The sequence below is a fragment of the Bufo gargarizans genome, chromosome 1 (genome assembly GCF_014858855.1).
Source record: "Bufo gargarizans isolate SCDJY-AF-19 chromosome 1, ASM1485885v1, whole genome shotgun sequence".
NCBI classification, from domain to species: domain Eukaryota; kingdom Metazoa; phylum Chordata; class Amphibia; order Anura; family Bufonidae; genus Bufo; species Bufo gargarizans.
The window spans coordinates 575,209,256-575,234,706 of record NC_058080.1 but is presented as its reverse complement, the minus strand read 5'-3'; the positions used below and the strand labels follow the sequence as shown (position 1 = coordinate 575,234,706).

The window sequence follows — 25,451 nt, the reverse complement described above, 5'->3', positions numbered from 1 at the left end:
AATATGATTTTTTGCCATTTTTCTAGTGGTCTTAAACTTTTGATCAGGACTGTATATACACTCACCTAAAGAATTATTAGGAACACCATACTAATACGGTGTTGGATCCCCTTTTGCCTTCAGAACTGTCCTTAATTCTACGTGGCATTGATTCAACAAGGTGCTGATAGCATTCTTTAGAAATGTTGGCCCATATTGATAGGATAGCATCTTGCAGTTGATGGAGATTTGAGGGATGCACATCTAGGGCACGAAGCTCCCGTTCCACCACATCCCAAAGATGCTCTATTGGGTTGAGATCTGGTGACTGTGGGGGCCATTTTAGTACAGTGAACTCATTGTCATGTTCAAGAAACCAATTTGAAATGATTCGAGCTTGTGACATGGTCCATTATCCTGCTGAAAGTAGCCATCAGAGGATGGGTACATGGTGGTCATGAAGGGATGGACATGGTCAGAAACAATGCTCAGGTAGCCCGTGGCATTTAAACGATGGCCAATTAGCACTAAGGGGTCTAAAGTGTGCCCAGAAAACATCCCCCACACCATTAAACCACCACCACCACCAGCCTGCACAGTGGTAACAAGGCATGATGGATACATGTTCTCATTCTGTTTACGCCAAATTCAGTCTCGATTTCTGTTGAGACATTCAAATGGTAGAGACTCATCAGACCAGGCAACATTTTTCCAGTCTTCAGCAGTCCAATTTTGGTGAGCTCGTGCAAATTGTAGCCTCTTTTTCCTATTTGTAGTGGAGATGAGTGGTACCCGGTGGGGTCTTCTGCTGTTGTAGCCCACCTTTGTTTCCCAGTCTGACATTCAGTTTGGAGTTCAGGAGATTGTCTTGACCAGGGCCACAACCCTACATGCATTAAAGCAACTGCCATGTGATTGGTTGACTAGATAATCACATTAATGAGAAATAGAACAGGTGTTCCTAATAATTCTTTAGGTGAGTGTATATTAACAATACAATGTCTTGTGGCAGCATTTGGTTGCCGTGGTCATAGGACTTCACCATTTATAACATCATTGCACCAGTGATGAAGGCCAGAGGCAAGGCACGAGAGCACAATTACCAAACTTAATATGTTACAAAGTTTGTCTGTTGGTGGGGGGAGCTTAACGGTCAAACCAAGTGCACCTGCCACCAGTGTATTAGTGTCTGTTTGGAGTTAATATGGCTAAACTATTAGGCCTCTTTCAGACAGGCGGTGCGGGTGCGTTGCAGGAACTATGCACGATTTTTCCGTGCGAGTGCAAAACATTGTAATGCGTTTTGAATCTTATTACATATGGGGTAAGTCAGTCTAATAGTAACTGATTCTGGAATATCATGTTATTAGTAACTACATATATGAAAATTGAAATTAGGGTCTAAGTGTGACAGTTATCTTTTAAGTTTTTGTTTCTGAATTGTACGCTGCTTCCTGTGTACAGTACCACAAATATGTATATTGCTGTTATTTAGTTCTTTTATGCTCAGTAATAGCTGGGCTTATGTTTTGTACCTTCAATAAAATACTATTGAACAATAAAACAATGGTGAAATTATTTTTGTTTCCCCAATTCCACCCCATTACCAGTAGAATGTTTTTTTCAACTTTCCAATACATTGTATACAATATAAAAATTATACCATTAGAAAGTACAATTTGTCCCTAAAAAAAACTCCCTGATACAGCTATGTGAATAGAAAAATAAAAAAGTAATGGCTGCTGGAAGGCAGGAAGAGAAGAAAAAATTAAATCAGAAGGGGGTTAAGGGAACGCAGCACTCCATCCCCATCACCGTTTCTCCCTGCACAGTCTGATAACACAATTTGTTGCTTTTTTGTCAGCACTTTTTACCCTAAGTTCGCACCTGAGCGTTTTACAGCGCGTTCCTACGCGCTGTAAAACGCTCAACAAGGAGAAACCAATGCTTCCCTATGGGAATGGTTCTCACCTGGGTGTTTTACAGCAGCGTACGATCGCGCTGTAAAACGTCCTACGCTCAAACAAGTTCTTGAGCTTTTTTTGGGGCGTTTGTCGCGCGTTCCCGTACATAGACTTTCGGGAACGTGCGACAATGTGTGTTCGCTTGTCTCTGTATGCGCGATTGTAAACGCCAGGTACAATCGCGCATACAGAGCGCTCGTTTCAGAACGCTCAGGTCTGAACCCAGGGTTAGTGTCATTTCTGACCATGTTTTTAGGCTCGGTCAAAAATGACACTAAATGTATGAAATGCAGGGCGGACACGTGTTTTTTTTTTTGTTGCTCTGCTGTTTTTCTAAATTATGCAGCATGGTTCTTTACTCACTTCTAGCAGACATATTCCGCAGCGCTTTACAGACATTATCATTGCTTACTGTCTCCAGTGGAGATCACAATCTCACAGTACGTCTCCTCAGTTCCCTCTCAGTATGTCTTTGAAGTGGGGGAGGAAACCCCCCCACAAAGACAGGGAGCACATACAAACTCCATTCAGATGTTGCACTTGGTCAGATTTGAACCCAGGACCCCAGCGCTAACCATGAGCCATCATGCTGAAGCTCATGTGTGTACAGCCCCTTAAACCAGTTTCATACATACCAGTAAATATCTGTAAGGTTACATTCACACGTCAGTATTTTTCTATATCCCGAAATTCGGGTCCGTTTTTTGCGGATCCGTTGTTCCTGAAAATGTTTCCGTATGTCATCCGTTCTTTGCGGATCCGCAAAAAACGAAAACCTGTATAAATTTCAATAAGCAAATAAAGTTGTTTGGATTTCTTTAAAAAAAAAAAAAAAAAGTTTCTGTTTGCAGGATTTCATTTCCAGGAACGGAATCCGCATAAAACGGATGACATACGAATGTCTTCCGTTTTTTGCGGATCCATTGACTTTGTATTGTACCAGGATCCGATTTTTGCGGAAAAGAATAGGACATGTTTTATATTTTTTCGGACATGCGGAACGGAACAACAGAAATGGACAGCGCGCATTGTGCTGTCCGATTTTATTCAGGACCTATTGAAAATGAATGGGTCCAGATCTGGTCCGCAAAAAAACTGAACAGATCAGGAAAGAAAAAACAGACGTGTGAATGGACCCTAATACAGATCTGCAATATAGATGGCATCAGTATTACTCATTTATCATACTAACAGGCCGTCTTCCAGGCAGGAAAAACTATGACAGCCTCTAAAAAAAACTGATGAAACACTGATGCAATAAGAAACACATACTCATGCAGCTGTAGTTTAATCCCTCCCCATAGAATCCATAGGCTGGAATAACACGTGCAGCTTTTTGATCCAAAGACAGGAGAGGATCCAGCAGGAAGGAGAAGTAAAAGTCCTCTTTTTCTCCCCCCCCCCCCCCCCCATTCCTTTTGAATCCAAACCGGTCTTTGGTTAAATAAACTGCATCAAGAACTACTACAAAGCCCATATCTCCCAATCGTCTTGGATCTGGGAAGTCAGTCCTGTGGTCATGCTTGGGCTGTGACATGTCCTGACCAACTGTTTCTGCATCCTGAGGACAAAGACACAGTTGAATGCAATGGTGAAGGAGGGAGCCATCAGCTCCCTGCTCCACCAGTCCCCAGAGGGTGCTCTACCCAGCGGTGACATCACTGCTGCTAAACCGAGCAGGAAAGTGCACAGGCGGAAGGTCATCCCCCTGCCTCTGCGCTGCCCTAGTCAACTCAGCAGGCTCAAAACCATCACTGCATAGTGCCTGCGGCTCAGGAGAGCATGTGCGCCGTTCATCGGGGGAAATGGCACTAGATTCTATTTTCTTAAAGGGATTCTGTCATGACATTTGAGGCCTATAACCTAAACATATGGCCAGGTACCTACTAATGCCCTGAATCCGAAACTGACCTTATTAAATCTGCCTGTGGCTCTATTAGCACATAAAACAGGTTTATATAACCTGTCATTCACCTACCTAAGGTGCCCAAGGGGACGTCGCTTCATACAGGGTGCCCGGCGCCGCCCTCCCTTTCTATAGAGCTGCCTCCCTCACCTCAGCACTGCCTCCGAAATAGTTTGCTCTCTCAGCCAGATCCCGCGCGTGCACACTAGGTATAACCTGATGCGCCCGTGCGGACTCCTGGCAGCTCAAACCTGCCTTGACCGCCCATTGCAGCCATCCTCTCACAGCCGCACAGGATCTGGATGAGGGAGCGGACGATTTCGGAGGCGGTGCTGAGGTGAGGGAGGCTGCTCTATAGGAAGGGAGGGCGGCGATTCCTAGTGGGAAGGCGGTGCTGGGCACCAGACGGAGATGGCTGCAGCCGGGCACCCTGTATGAAGCGACGTCCCCTTGTTTTACGTGCTAATAGAGTGCTGTAATCTCGCTAGCGCATTCAGTTCGTTCCCTGAGGCTGATGCCAGCACAGGGAAGGAACACTATGCCGACACTGCGCATGCACTAGCTCACGCATCGTGAGATTACAGCGCTCTAGCTCTGATGTCGGGAAGCGAGGAGGAGATTCGGAGGATGCGGGGAGGTGCTGGGCTCCTTCACAGTGGGCATGGCTGGGCTCTGGAAAGGTTAGTAACAGCTCCTTTATATAGAAACAACTGTGCTTTTTTTGTGTCAGAAAAAAAAATTAACTGAGAGCTATGGGGACTGGATATTGCGGATGTGCCATACTAGCAGCCCATGTGCTCAGCTCTATACCCAAAATCCAAGTGAAAGGTTCCCTTTAAGTTATGGAGACCTTGCAATGAACAATAGCAACTAGGGATGAGCGAATCTACTTCGGATGAAGCCAAAATCGATTTGCATAAAACTTTGTTTCAATACTGTACAGAGCGAGCGCCCTGTACAGTATTAGAATGTATTGGCTTTGATGAGCTGAAGTTATTGCTTCGTGAAGTCTTGCGAAACTTTGCATAATAACTTCAGAAATTGATTTATACTGTAAAAAAAAAAAAACCATTTCCCAAACTCAGGTTCGGTTCCAAGGTACCACTTGGAACAGAACCCAAGTTCGGGATGTTTTTTTTACAGTATAAATCAATTTCTGAATTAATTATGCGAAGTCTCATAAGACTTTGCAAAGCAATATCTTCAGCTCATCAGAGCCAATACATTCTAATACTGTACAGCACGCTCGCTCCATACAGTATTGAAACAAAGTTTTATGCAAATCGATTTTGGTTTCATCCGAAGTCAATTCGCTCAGCCCTAATATCAACACTTGTGGCCTGACAGAGACCCTAACTGACTAACTACAGACCTGGTCTCAGTCTCTAGGCACCAACACTGTGATGAGGTGTGTGCACGATCTTACCGACCCGGGTCTGCTCTGCATCCGCTGGTGAATGAACAGAACAAATGTCTCTCCAACAAGCATGCGGTACCGTAGTGTATGTTGCTTTGCTCCTCAGCTCTCATTAGGGTTCCTGGAAGCAATCCTCGTTCCTCTGGTCAGGATCAGGGTCTTGGACACAACCAGCTTTACTTAACAGCACTGACAAACGCATACAAGGCCGTCACTGAGGAATGCTCCCACACCTGGATGCCATTGGATCCTCTACTCACAGTTCCTCATTCTCAGCTTCCTCTAAGATGGCTGCTCCCTTTTCTTCTCCAGGCTCGGAAAAACTCCACCTCATGTACAGGTATATGGAAATATATGCAGCCTGTTAGCTGTGTTTAGGAAACAGCAACATCTTGTGGTCGAACAGCAGAATGTCAGTCCAGATAATTTCATTTAATCTATACAGTGTTCAAACAATGAGAGCGGTTTCTCAAATCGGGTTTACACCGCACAATGTTACAGCCGGTTGTCAGGAAGGAAGCGTTCCTTCCAGACAGTCGGCTGCTCGCTCAATGAAGGAGACCGCTGCATATATAAGGACAAGGGATGGCTATAGCATACAGAATCATTATTTCTGGGCAGCAGATCACACAATCTGCTGCCCAGGTATGATGATGGATGTGCCTGCACGAACGACAGGATTGTTAGGAATCTTTACATTATTATTCTTTATTATTTAAGCGCCATTCATTCCATAGCGCTGTACATATGATAAGCGGTGCACATACATAACAGACAATTGTACTAATCATAAACAAGATGAGTTACAAACTGGTACAGAAGGAGAGAGGGCCCTGCCCGTGAGGGCTTACAATCTACATGGTATGGGAGAAGGACACAGTAGGTGCGGGTGAAGTTGGTCATGGCGGTATAGAGGCAGCAGGGTCACTGGTTGTAGGCTTGTCTGAAGAGGTGGGTTTTCAGGTTTCTTTTGAAGGATTCCGCTGTAGGTGAGAGTCTGATATGTTGGGGTAGCGAGTTCCAGAGTATGGGGGATGCACGGGAGAAATCTTGGAGTCGATTGTGGGAAGAGGCGATAAGAGGAGAGGAGAGGAGAGAAGGTCTTGTGAGGATCGGAGAGTGCGTGTGGGGATGTATCGGGAAAGTAGCTCAGAGATGTAGGGAGGGGACAGGTTATGGACGGCCTTGTATGCGTTTGTCAGTACTTTGAAGTGGATTCGTTGGGCAATGGGGAGCCAGTGAAGGGATTGGCAGAGGCGTAATAAGGTGAGAGGTGGATTAGTCGGGCAGCGGAGTTGAGGATAGATTGGAGGGGTGCGAGGATGCTAGATGGAAGGCCACAGAGGAGAATGTTGCAGTAGTCTAGGCGGGAGATAATGAGGGCATGTACGAGCATTTTCGCAGATTCGAAGTTAAGGAAAGCACGGATGCGGGAGATGTTTTTGAGTTGGAGGCGGCAGGTGGTGGAAAGGGCTTGGATGTGCGGTCGGAAGGAAAGGGCAGAATCTAAGGTCACTCCAAGGCAGCGGGCTTTACATTAGGTCAGGTTATACATTTTTGTGGATGCCAGAGAACGAACGTATGGATGCGGGCAGCACGTGGTGTGTTATTTCTCATGTAGGAGCAATCAACCAGTTTTGATGGGGTTTTTATGCACATGAAAAAAAAGCTAAAGAATTACAGACAAGATCTCCTAGCAGCCATCAGTGAAAGACACATTGAATCCAGACTACATCCGGATGAAATGCATTTTTCAGTAATAAAAAAAAATGTAAAAAACAAACAAACAAACACAATAGAACATGCTGCGTTTTTTTTTACGCAATGCAGAACTGATGCGTGGAAAAAACGCTCATGTACACAGTCCCATTGAAATGAATGGATCTGGATTCAGTGCGGGTGCTATGCATTCACCACACACGTCGCACCCACAAGGAAAACTCGCTCGTGTGAAAGGGGTTTTATGTTGCGTTTTTTTGCACAAAAATCTGTGCGGACAAAATGCACATAATCCGCATAGTGTTTTTGGGCCAGTGTCAGTCTTGTGTGTCAGTCTACTGAGTGATCGTCTGAGATTAGACAATACCCCCCAGAACAGCGCCACACTTGTCTACTGGCTTTATCTGGTATTACAGCGCTTTCCACTGCTCTAGATGTGACTTCTTTTATTTTCTGCAGATAATAGGAACATCATACAGAAAATGGCAAGCTGCTTAGACCCGTCTTTATTCCAGTCACAGCACAACATCTGTACATGGTGTGGTAATAAAAACGCTACTACTGTGTGAATGCAGCCCTAGCTCAGTGTTTACACTCAGCGGGCCCCTGATGCACATAAAGATACACAAGACAGCGATCACACGGATCCGGTAAAACTTTCCTCGATTATCGTCCGACACCTTCAGATCCTCATCTGTCATCACCTTACACCGCATTATACAGCTGCCCTATAAAGACGTCAGACAAGATGCCCCTTTCTCTGGACGCTCAGGACCAGCATTGCCCCCCAGCGGGCACCCACCGGGAAGATGAAAAAGCAGGGTGCCGGAGTGTTGCATTGTAATTGTGGGTGTGCGGCGCTTCCCTTTCCCATCCCCCCGCTGCGAGTCCCGGCAGGCAGGAGAGTGCGCATGCGCGTGGTGCCTGTGCTCGGCCGTATGTGTGTATGTGAGTGTGCGAGAGAGCAAAGAAAGCTACAAGTAACCGGCGGCGACTCTCCCTCCTCTCCCCCTCCCTGCTAACCCGCTGCAGCCATGTCGGGACGTTCGGTCAGAGCCGAGACACGGAGCCGAGCTAAAGATGACATCAAACGGGTTATGGCCGCCATCGAAAAAGTACGGAAATGGTAAGAAAAAGGACAACAAAGGAGAGAAATGGAGGGAGGCGGCGGCAGCGCGGCGTGCCTGGGACGCGGCACTGCGGGGTCCCCGAGCCCCCCGGAGCCCCCTCGGCCGTACAGTGTCTACGAGTGCTCCGAGCTCCCGCCAAAGCCGGCAGCCATGTCAGCTCAGTGCTCGCCGGCGAGGGGGCAGAGCCAGCCCATTGTGGCCGCTCCTGGCCGCAGCCTCCTCCCCGCCGACTGCGGAGCGCCGCTCTTATTTATAGCCCTCATCAGGGGCGCAGAAAAGGCTTTTAAATTTAGCGCTTTGGCCCCGAGGCTCGCGCTCCCCCTCCTCTGAAGATGGAGGAAGTGCGGCTGCACGGCTGAGCGCTCTCACAGGAGCCGGCTGGGGCCCCCACTTCTCCGGTCCGTGTTTACACTCGGGCACCACACGTGCTCCGTGCTGGCAGATTGTCGCACCGGATGAGCGCCGATCGCACTGATCTCATTACACAAGCCTCCTTTGTCTTCCCGGCACTCGGCGATCTCCGGCTGACCTGGGCGAAATCTTCGGGCGCGGGGCAGCGCCGCTTCTCCAGCCTCCCCAAAGTTTTATCAATGGTGTTTTCATCTGCTATTTATTGGGATAGGGACACCTCGGTGAGCCGTGCGGGAGCCAATGGGAAGCGGCCGTCTTATTGTGGGATGACCTTCCGGCTGCTTATTGGACAGTCGTTTAAATGGCCGTGAAGTTTCTATATGATGAGATCAGTGCGGTGCAGCTGGGTAGTCATCCAGAGGGGTCTCTCCTGGAATAATCCCCTATATGTATCGCACGTCCTGAGCTGTCTATGGGGCCGAGCTAAAGGGGTTTTCTGAGTGTTACCTCTGATCAATATTTAATAGGTGGGAGCCCGACTCCTGGCACCCCCTCCTGTCAGCCTCTTTCTACGCCAATGATGTCACGTTCATCGGTCACATGATCTAGGCGAAGCTCAGTCCCATTCAAGTGAATAGGGCTGAGCTGCAGTACAAAGCACAGCTGTCATCCAATGGTAAGCTGCACCGATAAGTGGTGTCGTCCCTCTCCACACGACCGTATTTCTGATCCGCATCCGATCCACGTTTTTTTGTATCCGTTGCATTCATATGTTTGTTCTGCAGTCCCGCAAAAAAGATAGAACACGTCCTATTCGTGTCCATTTTGTAGATAATAATAGGCATTGTTCCAATGGGTCAGCAAAAAAAAACAGATGCAACACGGACGTCATCTGTATTTTTTTGCAGACTGCAAAATACATACAGTCACGTGAATGCCCCCTAAAAGGGATTCTCTGGGATTTTCATATTGATGACCTGTCCTCAGCTTACCAAACACGGTGTTCATTTCACACTTGCATTGTTGGATTCCGGCATACAGTTCCGTCGCCGGATCCGGCAATCTGTATACAAACAGATACCATTTGTAGATCCATCTCTCCAGTTGTCGTCCGGAAAACCGGATCCGGTATTTATCTTTTTCACATTTTTAAAGGTCTGCGCAGACCGCAAAACCGGATCAGTTTTTTCCGGAACACTTGGGGCCAGATCCGGTATTAAGGCATTTCAATGGCATTCTGGCAGGTGTTCCGGAATTTTGGATGGAGAAAATACTGCAGCATGCTGTGGTATTTTCTTCGGCCAAAAAACGTACACTGACTGAACTGAAGACATCCTGATGCATACTGAATGTATTGCTCTCCATTCAGAATGAATGTGGATAAAACTAATTAGTTATTTTCCGGTATTGAGCCCCTAGGACGGAACTCAGTGCCGGAAAAGTTTAACGCAAGTGTGAAAGTACCCTAAGGGCTGTTTCACACGAGCGGATGCCGTGTGTGATATCCGCTCCGTGAATGACAGCCAAGACCCGATGCAGACTGCAGAGGCATGGAGCAGTAACATGACTGATAATGCTCCGTGCCTCTCTGTGACCTCTTTACTACGAAATCACGGTGAGATAAAGTTGTCACTGTGATCTCTTTACTACGAAATCACAGAGAGGCACGGAGCATTATCAATCATGTTAATGCCCCGTGCTTCTGCAGTCTGCATCGGGTCTTGGCTCTCATTTACGGAGCGGATGTCACGCGCGGCATCCGCTCGTGTGAAAGAGCCCTAATAGTGGCCGTGCTTGGTATTGCAGCTCAGGCCATGTGACAGGTTAACGTGCCTGGAGTCAGACCGCTGCAGATCTGATATTGATGAATTAGGGTACATGCACACGAACGATGTTTGTTTCCGTGTCCGTTCCGTTTTTTTTTTTTTTTTTTTTTTTTCGGATAGGATGCAGACCTATTCATTTCAATTGGTCCGCAAATAATGCGGACAGCACACCGTGTGCTGTCCCCATCAGTATGTCCGTAACGTAGCCCTGCAAAAAAAATAGAACATGTCCTATTCTTGTCCGTTTTAGACATTGTTACAATGGATCCGCAAAAAAAAACTGATGGCTTATGGATGTCATCTGTTTTTTTGGGGGTTTTTTTTGGGCGGACCGCAAAAGACATATGGTTATGTGCATGTAGCCTTAGGCATTGTTACAATGGATCCGCAAAAAAAAAAACTGATGGCATACGGATGTCATCCGTGTTTTTTTTTTTTTTGCAGATCTGCAAAACGCATACGGTCGTGTGCATGTAGCCTTATCCTGAGCATAGGCAAAATATGAAAATCCCGGAAAACACCTTTAAAAACCGACAACCCTTTTAAAAAATTCAGATGGACTGTACAAGGTGGCCAAAATGCAGACTTTTTTTGCAGTCACAAGCTACAAAGTGGCACTGGTAAAACTTCATACGTTTTTAGTGCATTTTTGTTCAAGGGGATTTCTAGTCAGTAGATATCGGTGACTTATTCTCCAGATAGGTCATTAGTATCAGATCGGAGGGGGTCTGATGCCCAGCCACCTCACCTATCAACCGGATGCAGAAAGCTGTCTGCTGTACAGTGGCCGTGCCGGAGTACTGCAGCTCTGCTCTTACTACACAATGGACAGCTATCTACTTCCGGCACCATCCTGTTTTCTTTATACTGCTGGTGGCTGCCAAAAACAGCAGCTGAGGGGGCGCCTAACCTCCATCATTCTGATATTAATGACCTATCTGGAAGATAGGTCATCAATATCTAAAAAGTGGAAGACCCCTTTAAGCAGTAATTGTAAAGTAAATGGCCAGTGTAAAAGCTTTTCAAGATGAGACAAATAATAATCTATAGCGGTGACAAATTCAGCAGCATTTCGCAATAGTGGAAAAAAAAAATAAGGCTGAGTTTTAGTTCTAGTTTTCTGTTCTCAAAAGGACGTACTGCCAGATCCATCTTATGACTGACACAAAAGATGTTCGTTGGATCCTACTGACCTATCATGGAGACCATCATTTTATCGGAAGTTGCAGATGCTCAGAGGCAGGTGTGAATTCAGCCTAAAAATGAGTATTCCAACCAATAAAGACCTAATGAGGCAAAAGTAGTAAGGTGCCCGTCTGTACGAGCTTACAGTCTGAATGAACTCCCCTCTAAGGCGCTGTTCACATCTACATTGTACATTCTGTTTATAATGGGAGCCATGATGCAGTGCTAGATCTGCTTGATGTCTGACACCATTGACTTCTAGTGGGATCCATCATAGTGTCCTTCGCCTTGACTGGCAGAAGCCATCTAATCTAATGGAATTTGCAAAGAAGGCTCCAACACAAGTGTGAAAAGAGCATAAGACTAGGGCTTCATGGTGATCTTGGCCGCGGCACCCGATTGTGCAACCATTGGGTAACAGAACGTCTTGCAAGTTGCTGTGACCCCAGAATTGTAAAAATAAAAATCTAAGATTGCTGGATTTTTTTGATTCTGAGATTTTGGAGGTGGCTACTTGCGATCCGCACTGCAACCCTGTTTAGTTCCCACTCCGTTCAGTTTTACAACAAAGTCTTATGCGAATCAACTTCGGATGAAGCATCCAAAGTCGATTCGCTCATCCCTAGTAGCTATGTCTGCCACCACTTGCTTCCCATTGTTTTCAAATCTGCATCATAGGCCACTAAACAAAGTGGTGTCACTTGATGTGAAAACTGTAAAAGATAACCATATGTGGATTAGCCCCATGGGTGTAAATGGCTCTAATTTTTATACATATCTATGACCAATTGTTTGCTATGAGTGTGTAGTTTTTTCATATTTTTTTTTAACTCCTTGGAAACCCATTATTGTGTTTGTCAGCAGGATGATGACCTGCATGGTAGACTGGCCCTGGCTGCAGTGGTGATGTGTGCTACATACTGTTGTCACCACTGCAGCCAGGAGTTGTGGTGGGGGACAGGTCAAGTACTATGTTTTGTTGTTTTTAGCCCTTTTAATAGCTGTCAGAAAACCCCTTTAAGGGCTCTTTCACACTTGCGTTGTTCTGTTCCGGCATAGTGTTCCGTCGTCGGGGCTCTATGCCGGAAGAATCCTGATCAGTTTTATCCTAATGCATTCCTGAATAGAGAATTCTCGTATCAGGAATGCATCAGGATGTCTTCAGTTCAGGACCGGAACGTTTTTTTGGCCGGAGAAAATACCGCAGCATGCTGCGCTTTTTGCTCCAGCCAAAAATCCTGAACACTTGCCGCAAGGCCGGATCTGGAATTAATGCCCATTGAAAGGCATTAATCCGGATCCGGCCTTAAGCTAAACGTTGTTTCGGCGCATTACCGGATCCGACGTTTAGCTTTTTCTGAATGGTTACCATGGCTGCCAGGACGCTAGAGTCCTGTTTGCCATGGTAAAGTGTAGTGGGGAGCGGGGGAGCAGTATACTTGCCATCCGTGTGGCTCCCGGGGCGCTCCAGAGTGACGTCAGGGCGCCCCACGCGCATGGATGACGTGATCGCATGGACACGTCATCCATGCGCATGAGGCGCTCTGACGTCATTCTGGAGCGCCCCGGGAGCCGCACGGACGGTAAGTATACTGCTCCCCCGCTCCCCACTACTACTATGGCAACCAGGACTTTATTAGCGTCCTGGCTGCCATAGTAACACTGAACGCATTTTGAAGACTGATCCGTCTTCAAATGCTTTCAGTTCACTTGCGTTTTTTCCGGAAACCGGCGTGTAATTCCGGCAAGTGGAGTACACGACGGATCCGGACAACGCAAGTGTGAAAGAGCCTAAATCTGTTTTTATAGTTTCTGGTGCTACAGGGTAACTTTAAGGTCTAGATCACACAGCATATTTTTGCGCAGACAGCTGTGCTGAAATCCTGCCAGCAACCACGTCCTTTCTGCCCCCATTCGTTACAGTCAAAGGCAGTACTAAACAGTGCAGAGCGTCAGTTTAAAGCCGCAGCCGCTGAGAGGGAACATGTCCGTTCTCGGTGTGGCCACAGATTTAAACCACCGCTCTGCAATGTTCAGAGCTGCCTCCCATTGCAAAGAATGGAGCACAGAAAGGACACGAACACTAATGGGATTTTGTCCAAACTTTGGCGTGGCTGTCTGCACCAAAATTCCACTTAAAACTACGCCTTGTGAATGGTCCCTAATGCCCCTTTCACACGGGCGAGAATTCCGCACGGGTGCAATGCGTTAGGTGAACGCATTGCACCCGCACTGAATCCGGACCCATTTACTTCTATGGGGCTGTGTACATGAGCGGTGATTTTTACGCATCACTTGTGCGTTGTGTCAAAATCGCAGCAAACTCTATATTGTGCGTTTTTCAACGCAGGCCCCATAGAAGTAAATGGGGCTGCGTGAAAATCGCAAGCATTCCCCGCGGGTGCGGTGCGATTTTCACTCATGGTTTCTAGGAGACGATCAGGATGGGGACCCGATCTTTATTATTTTCCCTTATAGCATGGTTATAAGGGAAAACTATAGCATTCTTAATACAGAATGTTTAGTAAAATGTCCATTGAGGGGTTAAAAATAATAAACAAATTTAACTCACCCCATCCACTTGGTTGCGTAGCGGATCTCCTCTTCTTTCTACTTTCTTCAGGACCTGGCTAAAGGACCTTTTGATGACGTCACTGCGCTCATCACATGGTCCATCAAGTCGATGGAGTACGTTAACCCCTTAAGGACACAGCCTTTTTACACCTTAGGACCAGGCCATTTTTCTGCAAATCTGACCAGTGTCACTATAAGTGCTGATAACTTTAAAACGCTTTGACTTATCCAGGCCGTTCTGAGATTGTTTTTTCGTCACATATTGTACTTCATGACACTGGTAAAATGAAGTTAAAAAAAATATTTTTTTTGCACCAAAAAATACCTAATTTAACAAAAATTTGGAAAAATTAGCAAATTTCAAAGTTTCAGTTTCTCTACTTCTGTAATACATAGTAATACCCCTAAAAATTGTGATGCCTTTACATTCCCCATATGTCTACTTCATGTTTGAATTATTTTGGGAATGATATTTTATTTTTTGGGGATGTTACAAGGCTTAGAAGTTTAGAAGCAAATCTTGAAATTTTTCAGAAATTTACAAAAACCCAATTTTTAGGGACCACTACAGCTCTGAAGTCACTTTGCGAGGCTTACATAATAGAAACCACCCAAAAATGACCCCATTCTATAAACTACACCCCTCAAGGTATTCAAAACTGATTTTACAAACTTCGTTAACCCTTTAGGTGTTGCACAAGAGTTATTGGCAAATGGGGATGAAATTTGAGAATTTCATTTTTTTGGCTAATTTTCCATTTTAACCCATTTTTTCCACTAACAAAGCAAGGGTTAACAGCCAAACAAGACTGTATCTTTATTGCCCTGACTCTGCCGTTTACAGAAACACCCCATATGTGGCCGTAAACTACTGTACGGCCACACAGCGGGGCGTAGAGTGAAAGGTGCGCCGTATGGTTTTTGGAAGGCAGGTTTTGCTGGACAGTTTTTTTGACACCATGTCCCATTTGAAGCCCCCCTGATGCACCCCTAGAGTAGAAACTCCAAAAAAGTGACCCCATCTAAGAAACTACACCCCTCAAGGTATTCAAAACTGATTTTACAAAGTTTGTTAACCCTTTAGGTGTTGCACAAGATTTAATGGAAAATAGAGATACAATTTCAAAATTTCACTTTTTTTGGCAGATTTTCCATTTTAATATTTTTTTTCCAGTTACAAAGCAAGGGTTAACAGCCAAACAAAACTCATTATTTATCGCCCTGATTCTGTAGTTTACAGAAACACCCCATATGTGGTCGTAAACTGCTGTACGGGCACACGGCAAGGAAAGGAATGCCATACGGTTTTTGGAAGGCAGATTTTGCTGGACTGGTTTTATTGACACCATGTCCCATTTGAAGCCCCCCTGATGCACCCCTAGAGTAGAAACTCCAAAAAAGTGACCCCATTTTAGAAACTACGGGATAAGGTGGCAGTTTTGTTGGTACTAGTTTAGGGTACATATGATTTTTGGTTGCTCTATATTACACTTTTTGTGCGGCAAGGTAACAAGTGGTCACCTGAGGGGTTAGGTCATGTGATATTTTTATAGAGCCGGTCGATACGAACGCGGCGATACCCAATATGTATACTTTTTTTTTATTTATGTAAGTTTTACACAATGATTTCATTTTTGAAACAAAAAAAATCATGTTTTAGTGTTTCCATAGTCTAAGAGCCATAGTTTTTTCAGTTTTGGGGCGATTATCTTGGGTAGGGTATGATTTTTGTGGGATGAGATGACGGTTTGATTGTTACAATTTTGGAGTACATACAACTTTTTTGATCACTTTTATTAACTTTTTGGGGAAGTAAGGTGGGCAAAATTTCAATTTCATCATAGTTTTTAATTTTTTATTTTTATGTCGTTCACCGTTTGGGTAAAGTAACATGACCGTTTTATAGATCAGGTCGTTACGGACACGACGATACCAAACATGTGTAGGGAATTTCATTTTTTTTATTTTTAATCAGTGATAAATGTGTTTTTTGATTTTTACTTTATTTTATTTTTTTTTCACTTTCTTTTTGACCCAGACCCACTTGGTTCTTGAAGATCCAGTGGGTCTGATGTCTGTATAATACAGTACAGTACAATATATAGTACTGTACTGTATTTTACACTTTGTCTGAACAGATCTATGCCTTTCAGCACAGATCTGTTCAGCACCATGGACAGCAGGACGCCTGAGAAGGCGTCCTGTTGCCATGGGAACCTTCCCCGTCTGCTCAGTTATGGTCAGAACTGCGCAGACGGGGAAGGGTAAGGACGGGGCTTGGGGGGGCTGTCTGGGGGCTCTCTCCCTCTCCATTCGGAGGGGCTGCAAAGGCACAGCAGCCCCCCGATGGGAGAGGGAGGGAGCTCCCTGCGCTGTTAACCTTTTCCATACAGCGGTCCGTACGGACCGCTGTATGGAAAGGGTTAAACGGCTGACATCGCATCACCGATGTCAGCCGTTTATACCAGGGTGCCAGCAATGTGCTGGCACCCTGGTATGCCCACTAGACGCCAACGATTACGCAATGGGAGGCGGGCGGGGGATCGCGATCCCGCCTCCCGCACCGCCCGCCTCCCGCACCGCCCGCAACCCTCCCCCTGCACCTCCCACCCGGCAAAAATCACTAAGGGGTGCAGGGGGGGGGGGGGGAATACAGATATATTTTCGGCATACTAAAGTTTGTGATCCCCGCGGTCAGGGACCGCGGGGATCAGAAACTGCAGAAATCGCAGCAAACCGCAGGTCTGAATTGACCTGCGGTTTGCCGCGATTGCCGACATGGGGGGGTCACGGGACCCCCCGGCGCATTTAGCCTAGGTGCCTGCTCAATGATTTGAGCAGGCACCGGGTTCCGATCACTGCCAGCCGCATGGCAGTGATCAGAAATACACAGGGCGTACATGTACGCCCTGTGTCCTTAAGTACCAGGGCACAAGGGCGTACCTGTACGCCCTATGTCCTTAAGAGGTTAAATTTGTTTATTATTTTTAACCCCTCAATGGACATTTTACTAAGCATTCTGTATTAAGAATGCTATTATTTTCCCTTATAACCTTGCATTCCACTCGAGTGGAAAAAAAAACGGAACGCAATCGCAGACAAAACTGACTGAAATTGCGTGCCTACTCATGCGGGTTTGCCGCAATGCCCCCGCAACGCATTCGGACAAAAACCGTGACGGGTTCGGGTCTGGGTACCAAACAGGCCGATTTTTCTCATGCGCGTGCAAAATGCATTAAAAAGCTTTGCACTCGTGTGGAAAAATTGCGCATTTTCCCGCAACGCACGTGCATCTTGTCCGGCTCTCACACGCGATGCCTGTGTGAAAGAGGCCTGAGGGTTCAGCTTCTGAAATGCATAACGATCCGCTGTCTTTGCCGGACAATTCTGCAGTTAGCCACACATTTTCCTTGCTGTAGCTGTAGTATTATGTGGTACTCTGAATAGTACCTCAGGACTGGTGTCCGAAGCAGTTAACTTTTTGGGGGGATTCTAGCCAAAACCAGGGGTAAATCCTAAAGTGAACAGAATTATAATAAAAAGCTTTATACTACATTTTTTGGTTCCACTCATGATGGTTGTCACATTTAATGGAGAATGGGATTTTTAGAGTTTTGTAGTTACAAAATATACCCCTTAGACAGGTGTACAAGTATAACTGCACAACCTCGGAGCTGGTATACGGTATTCTTACTGTCTCCGCGGGTCATTTCTCTGCTATTGGGAGAAAATTGCTTCATACATAAGGCTGCTGTACAGCTTCTGTTTTTTTTTGTTTTTTTTGAAGGGTGTTCAATTGATAGACTACCTGACCTTCAGAACACCCACCATCAGCAGAGTGAAGGGGCCAGCCCAAGGTTGTACTTACTGGTGTGGGACAGTCACCCATATATATTGTACTGTGTCTGAATAAATAAATGGCATTTGGGTTACCAGTGGATTCATTGTACATTCAATATGCCATCATATTGATGAGTGTAAATGTGTGCTACACACAAAGGAGAACTTATCTATTATTTTTTATTAATTAAAAACAGAAATATGCAATGAAAGGTGAAGGCAATCAATCACATCAGTGGTGGCAGCGGTCACGTGCCGTGCCTGCATACGTTACCACGGAGGCCATTGATTGGCCAGCAGTGGTGATGTGTGTAGATGTCGCTCAGCATTTCCAGTCTGGCGGAAGCGTAGAAGGGAGCTCTACACTGGAACTGTAGTGTTGCTGACAGGTGAGTCTTTAAAGGGGTTCTACAGGAATGTAATTACCGGTAAAATGGCTGCCAGTAACCTGTCCTAGAATGTGAGCAGGACTGGTGGCCTTCACTTGCAGAGCTGCCTAAGGGGGTGAAGCCACACTACACTGCTCTACAATAGATGGTAATGATGTGATCCTGCCTATGATAGGTCATCATGGCTGAGCAGCCCGGCAGGAAAACTTACCAATGTGTAGTATATACAAGTGCCAGGGTGTTGTGAATAGTGAAACAGCGCCCCCTCACCCTCCTAAGGCAGCTCTGCAAGTGGAGGCAACCAATCCTCTTCACATACTAAGGGCTCATGCACACGAACGGTTTTTGCGTTCCGTATACGGGCCGTATTTTGATTCCATATAGGGTCCGTATACGGAACCATTCATTTCTATGGGTCCGCAAAAGATGTGGACAGCACTCCGCGTGCTGTCCGCATCCGTTGCTCCGTTCCGTGGCCCCGCAAAAATTATGAAGCATGTCCTATTCTTGTCCGTTTTGCAGACAAGAATATGCATTTCTATAATGGGCCTCCTGTTCCGTTCTGCAAATTGCGGAAGGCACACGGACGGCATCCGTTTTTGGCGGATCTGCAACTTGCGGACCGCAAAAAAAACGGCACGGTCGTGTGCATTAGCCCTAAGACAGGTTGTAGGCGGCCATTTTAAATCCTTTCCAGAGAACGCCTTTAATTTCCTAACTAGAGCAGCTTGTAATATCCTAAAAAGTCATCCTTTTCAATTAAAGGGGTTGTCTCACCTCAGACATTGAGGGCATATCGCTAAGATATTTTTGGCAGTCCCACTGAAATGAATGGGAAATGCACCGCTCCATTCATTTCTGTGGGGCTGATGGAAATAGCCGAGCCATTGGTCGACAATTTTTAGCTCCTCCATAGGAATGAATGGAGTGGGCTACGCATGCCCGGTGTGCCCCTTTCATGTTGTGGGCTCCGTTCTAAAGATAGGTGTGGGACCCGCACCTATCAGACATTGGGGGGAATATCCTAATGATAAGCCCCCAATGTCTGAAGTGAGAGAACCCAATTAATAAATCAGTGAGGGTGCCTCACCACACTGCAGATTATTTTTTATTTCTGTGACTGAAAATCCGTTCCAGCCATCTGAATGGGGTTGCTGTGGCAGCAAGCGCGTGGATTTCTGCTAGATCCATTCAAATGAGGGAACCGATTTGTAGTCGCAGTCATTTTCTCCAATAAAGTCTGCTGTATGTGAACACCCCCCAATAAGCACCTTTGCAAGCATCCATTTTCAGTGATGAAGTAGATTAATTGTGAAGCATAGAAATAAAAATTAAAGGGGTTATCCAAGACCTATAATGCCCCCTCCCCATATGCCCGGGCCCCTCACACATATTGCTGCTGCATCTGCCTGCTATTGACTGAGGGGGTTAACTGCCACGGATCACAGCACCCTGTCATAGAGTTCGGGTGCCGGCTATGTGATTCTGCCGCCAGCACCCTCCTCCTGTATTTGTATTAAAAGGTTGGTCATCTTCATTGGTGTTGCAGTGCGCCCCCCTCCCTGTGTTATAATCATTGGTGGCAGTGGCCACAGGGTTCCCTCCCCTCCTCCTCATTGGTGGCAGTTGTGATCAGAGCCCCAGCAGTGTAATCCTGTTGCTCGGTTCGGTTACCGTGGCAGCTAGGACGCTACTGAAGTCCTGGCTGCCATGTTAATCTCCCTGCTGCTGTGTGTACTATTAGGGTGAATAGTACAAGGGATCAAAAGATCCCAGGTTGTAGCCCCTAAGGGGGCTAATAGTTATTCAATAAAAAGTAAAAAAAAAAAAAAAATTTAGTTTAACTCACCCCCTTTCCCAATTTTACATATAAAATATATAAACAATAAATAAACATATTACGTATCGCCACACCCAAAAAAAAAAAAAGTGCGAACTGTTAAAATATAAAAAATATCTACTATGCGGTGAACACCGTAGCAGAAAAAATAAATAAATAAAAACTGCGCGATTCACAATTTTTTAGTCATATTGTCCCCCCCCCAAAAAAAAAAATTGGATCGACTGTTCGATTATGGGCTGGACGTCCCATAAAATGCGGAATGCACGCGGCTTTTTCTGGTGGTTTATTTTTTTTGCGTGGTATCGAGTATTGCAATACTCTTTCTATTTTGTTTTCCAGGGAAAAGAAATGGGTAACTGTTGGAGATACGTCCCTTAGGATTTACAAGTGGGTGCCGGTCGCCGAACCGAAAGGGGATGATGTAAGTATTTATGAGTTTTTTCACATGTCCAAATTCTTCATCAAGAACTTAAGGTCCTTTTGCACAGCCCGAATATCAAGCAATTAGGGGGGGGAGCAGCAAATAGCATGCTGCGGCGGTGAGCAGCCCCCTTGAGGCTGGCACTAGGTCTAGTTGTTACTGCTCACTGTACTTGGCGTCTGAATATTGTGACGAGTATTTTTAAGTCCATTACTCTGACATACACAATGTCAGAGTTATGGACTTGAAATGGAAATACCCACAATGGATAATCTAAATGTTTAAATCCGACACATGGCCTATCTGCAGCTCAGTCCCATTCAAGTGAATAGGCCTGTGCTGCTATATTAGGCACAGCCGCTATACAGTGTGTGACGCTGTACTTATTAGGTTGTATGGAGGATGGAGTGTTGCGACCTCTTCAAACAGGCGGTGCCTGGTCATCAATATGACTCCTGGAAAACCTTTTTAAAGAGTTTTCCCATCAGAAATGTATGGCATGATAGATGTGAGTCCCACATCTGAGACACTCATCCATCTCCAGAACTGGCGTCGGTGGAGGTCCTACTACTTGGACTTTTACTAATCACAAGACATTTACACTGCTTTAAAATATATCTGCATCTAAGCGGTGAGACCCCGCCACGATCATGAGAGCGGGTACCCCTTGGAGCCTCCTCAAATGAACGGCGTGCACTCTGCCACTCCTTTCACTTTTGTGGGAGTTCTGGCGATAACTGAGTATAGCGCCCTACTATCTCTGGAAATGCCTGAGTGGCTTCTCGGTTTATTTCAGGGGGAGCTCCACAGGGTATGGGCTCCCAGTTCTCCTGATTGATGAACCACCACAGATCTAATAATTATCCCCCATCCTGTGGATGGGGATAGCGTCACACAACCAAATACCTCTTTAAATGGGGTTTCTGGGTATAATGACAGGCAATCCTTAGTATAGGCCATTAGTATTAGATCAGTGGGACAACGTTGCAATAACTGAGTAGACGGTATGCGCTGTAATCAATGAAGAGGCCGCAGCACTAGCACAAGCCCATAAAACGGTTGACTATGGGGGCGCATAGTTGGGCCCTCACAGTCTTGCCCTAGGGATAGGCTGTTAGTATTGTGAACCCAGAGAATCCCCTTTAAAAGGGCCTGCATGGTTTACAGAATGATTTATATTTAGCCTAGTAGGGGATTTGGAGAGGAAGAATTAGCCAGAGGGTAGAACGACTTCAGAGGACATCTCATTTCAGTGCGTACTTTGTGTTCTCCGTGTGGCGGCATTGCAGGAAAATGGAACACTTGCTGCTGGGTTCCTCTGTAGATTAGATGTTTGCTGGGGTCACAGCAGTGACCTGCCAGTCATCTTCTTTTCGTCAGGGGACTCTTTCACCAAGAAGGAATTGCCAAAAGCGGACAACCCTTGTTAACAATACAAACACTCGGAGGCACACACAAAACAAATGCCTATTGCCATGCTTGTCTTGGTTGCACTACGAAGAAATGAAAGGGGTTCGTATACAGTGACCTCAGAGGTTGAAAAAAATGCCTTTTACTGGAAGAGTGAATTTACATAACGTGAAGATTTAGCAGGATGTGTATTAGTCTCTATAGGGTGCATTATATGTAAGTCAGTTGCACTGGAAATTGCCAGTCCTTTTATTTCTGTACATTTCTTTCCCTTCAGATTGATTTGAAAGTGACAGATGAGAATTCGGGACTTCTGAGGCGACCAAAACCTTGTGGAAAAGTCAGATACTGTCTTTTCTACTGTTGTTTGATTTGAATGTCACAGGGAGTGGGTTCATCACTAACAAGCAAGCATGATGTTCTGTACTCTACTGTAACACTAACTCTGTTGAATTTGCTGCTTTTTAATGAAAGCTCAAGTGCTAGTGAATAGAAGAAACCAACAAGGGTTATACAACCAACAGTGACCACTGTCTTTAGCAGACCTAGAAATGAAAGGGGGTGGCCTGTCCTCTGGATAGGTCATCAGTATCTAATCGGCAGAGGTCTGGCACCCTCATCCCCGCCGATCAGCAGTTCTGCATTCGCTCCCGTGCTGGAACCACACAGCTCCATCCACTGTGTAGTGGACAGATCTGGTTACTGCAGCACTGGTCCCATTCATTTCAGCGAGAAACTGTTCTGGTGCCGGAGCTACTGCAGAATAGCAGATCGGCGTGGGTGCAGGGTGTCAAACTCCCACTGATCAGATTGTGGTGGCTTGTCCTGAGAATAGGTCATCATTTCTAAAGGGTTGGATAAGCACTATAAAGAGCAATATATAGGCTGCCAAATTGTATCTTTTTAATTTTCGGTGTGACATATAAATGGGTCATGTAGTGCCAAGTCAGTTGTGGGCCCATAGAGTCTGCTTTGTCACTAAGGCAGCTTTCACACCAAGTTTTTTTAAATTTTCTGTTAAACATATCAGTTTTTACGCAGAAACATTACAAAAAACTGATGAGTTTGAACAGATGCATAGGCTTCTACAGAAAAAAACACGGATGGCAGAAGTGCATAGGTTTTGTATAGCCTGTGTTCCTGGCCATGGATGAGACGGCGCTTCGTGGAAATAAATACGTGGTGTGAATGCACCTGAAGTGCAGCAATGTAAATATCTGGATAATGGACTTGGTGTGTTCAAATTACATGATTCATTTGTAATCACTGGTATTTCAGCTTTCATCACTAATCTACCTGGATTATTTCCTTACAGGGGTCTAGCTCTTGCAGAAAGTTGCCCCATATGCGTCAGTTAGGAAAGGTGCCACTTTCTAATTTGGTTAGCCCTGTTGCCTTTCAGCATAGGGTGCTGGGTTTGATTGCAACACCACCATGCTGATGGCTTCCTATAAAATTTCCCGTGTGTGTCTGAGATCATGGCCATTAGACGGAACAAGAACTTATGTAAATAAACCATCAATGAAATAAATGCTCTGCGCCCTCTCCTAGTTCCTCCTTTTTGGGGATTGTCTGTTGGGGCTGCAGTGCTGAGGCATCTGTTCTTTGCTTGCACCACAGTCTCCTACCCCTGGAAGTTCTGCAAAAGGTCCGGGGAGGCTGAATCATGACTGATTGCATATTGGGAGGTGGCTACTATTTGACTGACTGTGCTCATGGGGCATCTTTTTTTTAATTAAAACTCTTGTTTTACATATTGTATGGTGCACAGCAGCTATATTATCTTTTCTTTATAAAACCACATTTCAGGGAAGCTTTTACATTACTACATTGTTGATTGCTTATTTTGCAATCTTCAATCTAGTCTATAGCTTTTTTCTTTTTATTCTTTTTTTTTATTTGCACTGGTTAGGCTACCTTCACACTTGCGTTGTTAATTCCGGTATTGAGATCCGGCCTAGGATCTCAATACCGGAATTAAACTGATCTGTTCTGATTTTGCATATCCGGATGCATCCGTTCCGTTAGGATGCAGTTGTGTGAAATCAAAACGGAAATAAAAAAAGGATCTGTCACTAAACACATTGAAAGATCAGTCTTCTTTCAAATGAATGGGGCTGAATTGCGTTAACCAGCATTGCTGCTATCCAGTGAATGGTCAAGTGTTTGGTAAACTACAAGGAGGATGCGGCTTCCTCAATAGATGATCAGCAGCGGTCCAAGGTGTCGAACCCCTACTGATCAGATATTGATGGCCTATCGAAAGGATAGGTCATCAATATCAGAATCTTGGCAAAGCCTTAATTATCATATCTATAGGCCGTTGGGCTTCATGCATAAAACTGTCCCTTCAAAAGGTGTCTAATGGCAAACCATTACATCCCTGCAAATGGAAGCTGTTTGACTCTGTGAACATCACTGACATGTTTTCTTTGAAAAGCATTTATGCACAGTGATGGCCATTTCGCCGTGTTCGCCCGCGAACACATGCAGGCTGCCATCTTAAATCACAAGTCCGGCGATATACAGGTAAGTCCTTACCTGGGCCTGTGCCGCGAGCCGGTCTGAAACAAATGCGGTCACCTGGAGCATGCAGTTCCGAGAACAGCCCGATGAAGGTCCCCGGCAGCTGTTCTCAGAACTGCCTTCTCCCGGTGACCGCATTTGTTTCAGACCGGCTCGCGGTGCAGGCACAGGTAAAGACTTACCTGTGCATCGCCGGACTTGTGATTTAAGATGGCAGCCCGCACGGCGACCTGGCCATCACTGTTTATGCATACCTATGAGGTCAAATTCACTGGTCCTATTTCTGGAACATGCTTCCACCCGTGATAGTTGAATCCATTGTAGCAATGGACCACATGCCAGTTTATCAGTCTGCAGAGGGGAATTGAGTACCAGTCATCTGTTGTCAGCACTTGCTTTCTTTCCATGTAGAAATAAGCAGCATGCCCATCTTGGGGCAGAATCCACGCTAAATCTCCCATTGAAATGAACGAGAAGCATTTCAGACTGTGAGCTGAAAATTCATTTTTGTATTGAAGTAAACACCCATTTGTTAAAAAAAAGTGTCTAAAACACGCTAATACAGTGCTGAGAAAAACACGTGTGGATTCCACGCTTATTTTATTTATTTTTTTATTTATTTTCTGCGCTTTTTGGGAATTCATGGTGTGAATGGGCCTTTAGGGCTCAAGCACACGACTGTACTTTTGGATCACATCCAATCTACATTTATTGCAGATCCATTCATCCCAATGGGGCCACAAAAGATTCTGACAGGCTCATGCACACGACCGTATGTATTTTGCGGTCCGAAACAAACAGATCCTCAAAAAAATACGGATGACCTCCGTGTGCATTCTGTATTTTGCGGAATGGAATAGCTGGCCCTTAATAGAACAGCCCTATCCTTGTCCGTAATGCGGACGATAATAGGACATGTTCTATTTTTTTGCGGAACGGACATATGGACACAAAGTAACTTCCGTTTTTTT

The 25,451-nt window shown here is 45.5% G+C and overlaps 1 protein-coding gene across 4 annotated transcripts in view; it reads left to right on the top strand.

Moving 5' to 3' along the window:
• The first annotated feature begins 7,197 nt into the window (after window positions 1-7,197).
• The window catches only part of BCL7A (BAF chromatin remodeling complex subunit BCL7A), a 29,902-nt gene continuing 11,648 nt past the window's right edge, over window positions 7,198-25,451 (top strand). Inside the window, exons 1-3 of one of the 4 annotated variants that reach the window (XM_044275732.1) lie at window positions 7,201-8,111; window positions 20,463-20,544; window positions 22,232-22,294. In XM_044275732.1, coding sequence (XP_044131667.1) covers window positions 8,020-8,111; window positions 20,463-20,544; window positions 22,232-22,294 — 237 coding nt within the window. In that variant the 5' untranslated portion in view covers window positions 7,201-8,019. Of the gene's footprint in view, window positions 8,112-20,462; window positions 20,545-22,231; window positions 22,295-25,451 lie in introns of all 4 variants that reach the window. The other 3 variants (XM_044275731.1, XM_044275734.1, XM_044275733.1) reach the window with 3 other exon arrangements.